The sequence below is a fragment of the Lolium rigidum genome, chromosome 4 (genome assembly GCF_022539505.1).
Source record: "Lolium rigidum isolate FL_2022 chromosome 4, APGP_CSIRO_Lrig_0.1, whole genome shotgun sequence".
Taxonomy (NCBI): Eukaryota; Viridiplantae; Streptophyta; class Magnoliopsida; order Poales; family Poaceae; genus Lolium; species Lolium rigidum.
The window spans coordinates 169,094,333-169,103,939 of NC_061511.1; the positions used below are offsets into that span (position 1 = coordinate 169,094,333).

The 9,607-nt window shown below is 48.6% G+C and overlaps 1 protein-coding gene, 1 long non-coding RNA gene and 1 pseudogene across 3 annotated transcripts; 1 reads left to right on the plus strand and 2 right to left on the minus strand.

The window, feature by feature from the left end:
• Positions 1-325: 325 nt before the first annotated feature.
• On the plus strand, positions 326-1,727 carry LOC124705493. 2 transcript variants are annotated; one of them, XR_007004038.1, is made up of 3 exons: positions 326-433; positions 1,106-1,191; positions 1,292-1,727. It is a non-coding gene; the product is annotated as an uncharacterized LOC124705493 (long non-coding RNA). The 2 variants fall into 2 exon arrangements; XR_007004039.1 differs by having other exon boundaries at positions 367-438.
• A 252-nt stretch (positions 1,728-1,979) lies between these two features.
• On the minus strand, positions 1,980-4,444 carry LOC124647778. Its single transcript, XM_047187656.1, has 5 exons — positions 4,437-4,444; positions 3,397-3,841; positions 2,946-3,118; positions 2,351-2,441; positions 1,980-2,277 (listed from the first exon to the last, which is right to left on the minus strand). Exons 1-5 carry the CDS (start codon positions 4,442-4,444, stop codon positions 2,161-2,163), a joined length of 834 nt encoding a protein of 277 aa, XP_047043612.1. The 3' UTR covers positions 1,980-2,160.
• Positions 4,445-6,430: 1,986 nt separating this feature from the next.
• Positions 6,431-7,463, minus strand: LOC124707374 (annotated as a pseudogene).
• Positions 7,464-9,607: the final 2,144 nt, after the last annotated feature.

Genomic DNA, 9,607 nt, shown 5'->3' on the forward strand with positions numbered 1-9,607 from the left:
TATCTCTCCCGTCTCTCACCATTCATCCTCTCTGGCTCTCAGATCGGGGTGATCTCTCACAGGCGATCTTCATGTTGCTGTCGGGGTGAGCGGTGGGACGGCAGGGGCCAAGTACGTATGAGCTAGTCGCGTTGGTGTTGTTTGTTGTTGCTGTGCATGATATGTTGTTCTCGGCTGCAGGCAAGCGCGGACGGGAACTGATGCGGCGGCGCACGGCCCAAGAGGGAATCCGGCCTAACGGTGGCGTGGCCAGCATGGGCGGTGACGGAGGGCACCTGGCTGGCGAGGGTAGGAGCGGCGGCGGCGGCGTTCGCTTCGAACCTTGATCTCGTTGGGTACGGGGTTGTTCGGCGACGGGGGACCTGGGTAGCTATTGGCCGCCGGAGCTAGGCGAGTAAAGAGAGGGCGGCGGCGGCGCAACTTCTCATCTCCGGTAAGGTTGCCCTCCTCCTCTAGCTCTTTCCTCTTTTCTTGATTCCAATTCCCAAATTAGTCATTGCTCTGACAAGTTTTTTTCAGTGTGCACTTTGTCAATTTAGTTAGGCATTGAGGAGCTGCTCAAAAACCTTTGCCATCCATTAGTTTGCATCAAGTGATGGCACCAGAAAGCTTGAAATCGTGGTCTGTGAGATACTATTTCTCAAAATGCAAACAAACGGAATAATTCACCACTCGCCATTGGCATGCTAATGATTTTACAGGATGTTTGCTAAGCTGCTTTTTCTGTCCGCCACTGAAACTACGGCTGCATATAACATACCGAAACCTGAATAGCTCCTTTGGTTGTACCGAACAGTTCGCCGCTCACTCTGTTTATTTCCCCCATGTCCTAAGTTTGTCTTGCCCACAAATCATATGAATCTATGAATTTGTACTGCACACTAATGATCTAAGTACTGCATTTTCCATGTAGCAAGATCATACAGATCGCTAAGCTTGCACTTTTAATAACGCGGATGTACCTTTTGGTAGCTTCATACTACTCCAGAATAGTTTTTTAGATTTCACAGAGGCACTGATTTGTCGTCAGTCTAGTTACTTTGGAATTGTAGACATCGATATATGCCTGCTAGTTCTCAACTTCTCATCTCAACTTTTTTAATAGGCATAGGCCATTCTGGGCATGCGCCACCCTGATTTTTGTAGCTGCATCCATTGCCACATTTGTCACGGGCCAAGCAGTACAGGCAAGTATGGTTCTTTGAATTGTTTCTGGCAACTTATATACCTACCTTGCATTGTAAACGCTTATTTTTATATAATCTTAATACCTTTCTATGCGTTTGTCCAGGATATGTTCGAACCATACGACGTTTTGTGGAACGGTATTGTTGGCACTTTGGGCTACCTCGATGTTGGCTAGAAGGGCTTGGATGAAGATAGGTTGTCGCCGTGAACGAATACGCATGTGAACAAAATGTTTGCTTTGTGACATTTGCTCTTGTATTATTCATGTTTTCTGGTGATTTGGAAGTGCTGGTATGCATGTATAAGATGCCTAGCTTGTAACACAACCAAGTACTAAAGCAAAGAAAATCAGGCTTCTTCTATGAGTAGAACCATCAGGTTTCATTGATGAGTAGATCCATCAAGGCTTCTTGCATGACAAAAATTCCTTTGCCAGACAGGATTCGGACAAGAGCAAGCATAACACAGCTAGCTACTACTCTGACTAGATTGCATACTCATCAAGACTCACTGTCCCAGATTTTGCACCTTACAAGGTAGCCTTTGAGGATATGCTATTTCTCTGATCTTTCTAATCCTCTTACATGGCTTGGTCCAGAATGCTACTATCTAAAAGAAGCTCCTGTAACATGGTATTTCCACGATGTTGGGAACTGATATTCGTTCTGACGACCTGAAAGTTCAGTTATCACATAGTATTATAAGTCTCGTTCATTTGGCTTGTTCTCAAAACTGGATGATCTGTTCGTGTTTTAGTTGCTGAAACCAAATGTCACAAGTAGGAGAACAACACTGCAAATGCCAAAGTTATATTCACACACTGTACATTAATTTCATTTGTACAACATCAAGACCCACCTTATATAGGGGAAGGAAAAAATTTAAGAAAAACATGAAGAAAGCAATAAGCATCACTATCCGCAGCTACTTGAGTTGAGATCGTGAGTGTCATCTTGCTTAATGAAACAACATCTAGTGAGTGGATCCACCTTGTACCAGATGACGAGCCGCCAAGTCGTAGGAATCAACCCCATGTGCCATAGCAGCGTAATGCTGCGGGCTGACATGACCATTGAATCCAAACTGGCTCTGCAGAAATAGCAACAAGCAGGTCAAACTACTAGCATGAACAGTACGGTTTCAGGTGGGAGCTGAGCCAAACCTGATGATGGGGCATCCGAGCACCGGCCGTCACGACCGCCAGCTGCTGCTGGAATCTGGAAGACGAGTCCCTGGTTCCCACCATCGCTGGCCTGTATAAGATGAAAATCTTCATTGCAACATATCTAAAGTAGAATACATGCATAGTCATAAGCATATTTGTCTAAGATGTAGGATCCAACAATTGAAATCTGTGTGAGCAAGAACATGCTCCAGCAAATTTATTTCTTTTATGACGCACCAAAAACTCTGAGTATTAAAGTTCAAAAAAAACTCTGGAGTATTAAAAATGTGAGACATAATAGCTCGATGATCACACTTGAAATGCTAACCCATATGTAAGACATAATAGCTCAGTGATCACATAATAGCGCCGAGTATTAAAAATCTGAGACACAATAGCTCGACGATCAAATTTATTTGTTTGTAGGTACTTGCCATTGCTAATGTCAATTTTTCTTTTGACAAAATGATTGTAGTTCGGTTCTCTCCTGCATATCTATTACTCCTCCAATTATCAAACTAGGATGAATTACAGTTGATACTATCTGATGCATCATGGTTTTCCTTTTGACACGGAAGAGAATAGAAGGTACCGTATCAGGTCACAAATCATGATCTGCAATTTTGGAAGATTACATTTGCCATACATCTGAACTGCAGATCCGCTGTATGTCTGGTCTTCACAGTTGACCCATTTCATGGGTGTGCCTATATATTTACTGCCCAAGGCCATTGTAGTGTGCATACTGCAAATAACATATTTTCGCTGGTATGCAGGTTAATGATATATCTGAAACTGAATGCGATATTTCAGAGCAGTATGATTTGGGAACACCATAAGCTAGCAGGTGCATACAGTGATACAGATGCATTTGTGATTTGCGATGTAGAAATACAGCTCTATTCTACTTCTTTTGACAGGGGCACCTTGATTAGGCACTAGGAGATAGAAACTCGAAACACTGAATTTGACTCATCCATGTTGCATACGGACGTACAAAAAAACTGAATTTGACTCTAACAAAGTTCACACACTAGTCTGACCTTCAGTGTTGAGGCGACGGTGTCCAATCCCGCAGGCGAGCATGGCGGTGGCCGCCCACTCGGATCCCACTGTTGAGGCTGGAGGTCTGATCCCGCCGTTGAGGAGAGCGGGGGCGTTACACCAGACTGGGCCAAGGAGGAGAAAATTCGGGTTGGGATCTTGCAGATGAAGAACCATCTCGAGGCGATCGAAGGGCGCGAGGTGGACGAGGAGGCAGAGACGCGTCCGCCGTGACCTCGGGCGGCGCTCGTCAGGTAGGGGGTAGGGGTAGGGGCTGGATGCTCCCGGCGATCCCAGCGACACTCCGGCCGATCCCCCAGCGACGGAGGGGACGGGTCAGTGATTCTGCCGGCGATCCCCGTGATGGAGGGGAGGGGGCTGCGACAGAGATGACGGGGCCGTGACTCTCCACTCGACCCCTGCGATGGAGGGAGGGGACGGTAACTGCGACGGAGAGGACGGGACTGTGACCTCCAGCGATCCCCGCGACGTGGGGAGGGGCGGCGGCGCCGGCGTCGACCGCTGGTGTAAAGAAGGCCTAGACGAGTCGTGTACAGAGGAGTCTATTCTGATTTGGTTGATGAGCTTTTGTTTTTTTCTTTGATTCTAATTTGATAAGTTAGTTTCTAAACGTTCATTTAGAACTGTCGTAGCATTATAGAAGTTACATAAAATTTAGCATCGATTTAATCAACGGTCACGAAAAAATAGATTAGACAGAACCTAGATTTAATTAGACGGAACCTAAGTTCCGTGCCAATCACCGTAAAAGAGCTCAAATTATTTGTCGTAGATTTATCTAGATACACATATATCTAAACACGATTTACTATGTGAACATATTCAAATCTAGATAAATATGTGACATCTAATTCAGGACGATGGAGTAGTACAGTTTACAATCTAAGAATCCATAGCTCAACTTAATTGCCGAGAGATCATGAATATGAAGCAACAATAACCTTAATTTTGGAAATTGAGAAACTATGCACAGTGTAACGAGGAGTCTGTCACTGGTGGAGCTCCTTTAGGGTCTAACTGGGCCATGACGCGCCCATGGTTTTTGCTAAAAAAATTATTAACTCCTATGCATGTATGGCCCAGTCCATCAACGCGCATTGGCCTAGTTTACATTGCTTCTTGTCATCGGTTCCTTGTTCGTTCCTCTCAGGCTCTCTCGATAAAAACCATGGAGTTGCCTCGCTAGATATAGGAATTTGCACAAAATGGAGGGAGAATCGGGAGGAGGTGGTGAAGCATAGGAGGACAGCTGCATTGCGCCGCCGTAAGCAATCGAGGCTCGGCCAGACGGTCGCCGCACCATCATCCCGTAGGCATGGCGCCACGGCCGCATGTTCCGGGCACGGACCCGGCAGCCGACGCTATGATTGTCGTGCATGGAATCGATCCCCTTATCTTCTCCACTCCCTTGCCTACGGAATCTTCTTTCTTCCCCCAAATTGTTTATTAGCAATTTATAGTATCATTCGCTGAATTGGGAATATGTTTTTCAATTTTGCGAATTGCAACAGCCAATCAATAGGCAGCGATGAAAAATGCTACTTGGAGAAGAATTAATTTTGCCTTGAAAAAAAAAGAGCCAAGACACATGAAATCAAATATCCTTCAGCAACCAATGAGAACCAAATTTAAAAAGATCTGAGCAATGACTAACGTCTAAGGATATGCCGTCTGGAAAAAAATGTGTGTTGTGTAGCTTTGGCCCGCCCATGAATATTTTTCAAGCTCCGCCACCGCCCATCTGTTTTACATATTTTCTTCATATGTGGGAGTTTTTGAGGTGGATAATTTTTCTTCATAAATTTTGGGTCTAATTAGCTAGAGAATCGCTTGTTATATATGGTGGTAGGGTATGTTGAGTCTTGCAATGAACCATGTCGCCAGCTGGTAGGTGTTGTGGTTGTTCCTGGTTTCTTCATTTATTTTGCGCTCCTAGCTGCACCGGATGATGTCCGTCTCGCTTCAGTTAAGTTAACCTGGCATTTTAAGTCTCAGGATATTATGGAGCTAAATCAGTTTGGACTTCGCTAGAACTGATTGTACAAAGAAAATGCAAATCAGACACTTAGCGTTATATTTGTCACAAGAAAGATCTCTATATATATTGCCGCACGAGCGATAAAGTATCCAGTCACTTATTCACCATCATTGAATCTCTCAAACTATAGTCTCATGCATCAATATGCTGGAAGAGTAAACAATGTTTACTTTAGAGCCTGAAAACTTGAGTATGAGTAAATTGTCAGTGTATGTTATCTTAGTTGAATAACTAACACTGCAACGCTGAATTTGCTCGTAAAGTTAGAGAACCCACAACAGAGAGTAATTTCTTGCTTTGCTTTTGAAAGATTCATACATAGGAGAGTAGGAGCTTGACATAAATTAGTTTTTTTGGACATGAAAATGAAAGAAATAACATATAATATTTTGCTGATAATATATATGTGTCGATTACATTGGGTATTCTGGCAGAAAATAAACTGGAAAATTACACGAAGAGATAAACTATAAGTAACGAAAATCTATGTTCAATCAAACTATCTCTATTTGCGTTTAACTACACTGACATAAGGCAGCTCCACGGAACCCATGTAGATTTTGCCGTTGTTCCTCTCCATTATCTCCGTCGGTCTCACACTCTTGGGATCAATATGCTGGAAGAGTAAACAATGTTTACTTTAGAGCCTGAAAACTTGAGTATGAGTAAATTGTCAGTGTATGTTATCTTAGTTGAATAACTAACACTGCAACGCTGAATTTGCTCGTAAAGTTAGAGAACCCACAACAGAGAGTAATTTCTTGCTTTGCTTTTGAAAGATTCATCCATAGGAGAGTAGGAGCTTGACATAAATTAGTTTTTTTGGACATAAAAATGAAAGAAATAACATATAATATTTTGCTGATAATATATATGTGTCGATTACATTGGGTATTCTGGCAGAAAATAAACTGGAAAATTACACGAAGAGATAAACTATAAGTAACGAAAATCTATGTTCAATCAAACTATCTCTATTTGCGTTTAACTACACTGACATAAGGCAGCTCCACGGAACCCATGTAGATTTTGCCGTTGTTCCTCTCCATTATCTCCGTCGGTCTCACACTCTTGGGACCTCTCATCTCTTCTAGTATCTTCCCGTTGGAGCCGACCCTCACAGCAAGCGAGATGACTATCCCGGCCAAAAGGAAGCTCGTTTTTCTCACGGTGTAAAGCCACCCAATAACCTCCCTTGTTGCTAGGTCTCACATTATCGGGGTAACCTGGGAGGTCGGCAAAAGGCTCGGATCTTCCTGTGTTGGGGCCTTTGATCCAGTGCCTTAGTAGTTTACAAGGACCGGTTGACGCAACCACAAGGTGAGTACGGTCGGTGCTAACGGCGACGCCATTAGGGTAGGTCATGTCTGATTGGAGCACCGTAACATCTGAAGTCCGCGGATCGTACCTCATGAGGCGGCCAGTCGAGTCCCCCGTTCTCGTCACCATCTCGTGCTGCGCTCTGTTGTAGTTCATAGAGCTGTCCGTGAAGTAGACCTGACCGGTAGTTTGGTCGACGTCAACTCCGTTGGTGAAACTTAGAGGTATGCCATCAACGCTATTGACCAGCACCGTTGCCTCCCCGCCGCCCGGGCCAACCCTCATGAGGCCCTTGTATGCGTCAGCGATGTATAGGTCTCCCGTCTTCTGGTCGAACCGAAGGCCGAGCGGGCGGCCGCATTGGCTCTCCATCGCGGTCTCCGGGCGGAACTTGGTGGCCGTGCACATCTTGCTGTCGTAGCCGGGGCCGTGCGTGTACGTGGTCCAGCCGAGCTTGTCGCCGTTCCACTTAAGGACACGGCCGTCGGAGACGCCGCTGTAGGGGCCCTGGCCCTTGCCATCGAAGGCGACACTCTCCGGCCCGCGGACCATCCCGCGCGGCAGCGGCAGGTGCTGGCTCCGGGTGGCGTCGAAGCTGGCGGCCGCCATGGCGACGGGCATGAAGAGCATGACCATGATCACCAGTGCGATCGTGGCCTTGGCAAGGCGGCTCATCCCGCAACCCATATTTGCTTCTTGCTTCTTGGATGGATCAGCTTGGCGTCGTTGGCTGGCTCGTATTTGGTTCTTTCGTATGTGGTGGACTGATTATCTAGCTCGATGATTTGTGGAGAGTACACGGTGGGTGGCTGCACTTATATATATAGTACTGGTCGAGAGCTATCTACCGTTCCGAGTCGGTGCATGAAACACGCAAAACACGCCGCGCCAGAGGCCGACTCGGTTCGTATGCTTTGGATTTTGGAAGAGAAACAGATTCCGAGTCGAAGAGAAGTAGGTACTACTGATGGAGAACTATCTACGTACTCTTGGAGTAGTAATTTCTGCACGACTTTGCTTAAAGTGCAATGATTCCGAGCGCCACCGTGACTCCGCGAGGGAACACGGCGAGCTGCCGACGCCCAGCTCCCGCTCCCTGTAGTAGCTCTCGATTCAGTTTGCAGCCACACAAAGAGCTGATTGGCATAGAGGCATTGACACCGATCAGCCGCCGGATGAAGATCGGACGGCTACCTGGGGTGGTATTCTCATTTCTCACATATTAGATTTGCATGATAATAAAACTCGGGATCACAAGTTCAGAATGTGGAAACGAATTGAGGCATAACCCTAGGCGAACAGCGCTGCCGCCACCCAACACCACTCCTCCCCCGCCGCCGCCGGGCAAAAGCCTGCACGGCGTCGGCAGCGGTGGGGCGGCCTCTCCCCTGCAACCTCTCCGCGCAGGGCGTTCTCGCGGGCCTCTCCCCCGGCTGGTGAGCTGCTGCTCCGATGCGGCTTTGGCGCGGCGTGCCCCCGCACCGGCGTGGTGCTCGTCCGCGTGCCGGTGTGGAGTTCGCCCGTGCCGGCGTGGAGCTGCTCGGCCTCCCCTGCCTCGGTCTCGTCCTTCCGCCTCCGTGCGCTGCTTCCGTGCAGCGCTGGCCTCCTCCCTGCGGCGGCTGCTCGCGCCGTCGCCGGCCTGTCCGACGCCCATGCCCCTGGCGGTGTGGATGACGGCTGCTCCCCTTCCCTGCTGGTGCTGCTCCACGTGGGGGCAGATCTCGCCCGACAGATCTGGCCTCGGAGCGTTCCGCGAGGGCTAGACCGGCCAGCTGCCAGTCCAGGTTGGACCGCTCAGCTCTTCGGCGGCTCCCTGCTCCGGTGGCCCGTGTCCACCCTCCGGTCGTGGTTTCCACTGAGTGGAGGAGGTTAGCCTGTCTCGACACTTCGTGTCAAGCTCCGAGAGAAATCTCCGATCATAGCCTCGTCGGATCTGGCGGTGGCGATGCTCTCTGCGTCGTTCTCCTCCTTGGAGGCACCGCCCTGGAGCTTTGCACGTGTCGGATAGCTATGCCTCTCGTCTTCTCGCCGATCCTTGGCTCGTATCCTTCCGGGGCTAGGTTGTTGTCATGGTGGCCCAGACTTTGCTGCCTGGACGTCCTGGGCTGGCCTTGGCTTGCGTTGCTCTTCGACCACGGGGGTGGCACACCGGTGACATCCTCCCAGACTCGGCTATCCGACGCCCTCCGTCTGCGCTTGGTCTCAGCGGCACATTGCCCTTCGGCTTCGCCGATGGCACACCATTGTCGTCGCACCGTCTCGGCTATCCGACGCCCTTCGACCGTGCCAGTGACGCTTCTTGGCGTGCTCATGTCTGGTCTCCGCGTATTCAGCTACCTGTTTTGTTGGGCTGCTTGCCTCCGGCGTTGAGGTTCTCACCAGAGATCCTCCTTGGCGGCCGGCTTGAGGTCCTCGAGGTGGCTTGCTGGTTATGACTCTGCTCCGGTTCGTTCTTGTGGCGTGACTCGACTCTGTATCGCCCTTCGGCCACGGGGTCGGCACACCGGTGTCGTCGCCCCAGTCTCGGCTATCCGACGCCCTTCGACTGTTATTAGTCTTGGTTCTGCAGGTCCTTCGTCGCCGCCCGTCGCTCACCCTGCTAGGTCGTGGTGCTTGTCACTTGAGGTGCTAACCTCCCGGGGGGTTCGGTTGGCTTGTGATGCTAACCTCCCTCTCCCTTTTTGTGTTCCCTTGCTTCTAGTTTGCCTCTGTTGTTCTTTTTGTCTTCTACTCCTTTGTAATCCCCTGTAAATTCTCTAATCTGGTTGTAAGAACTTGAGCCTACCAGGCTACTTTCGTGGAGTGCAACAAGCGGTGGGATTTTCCCTCCC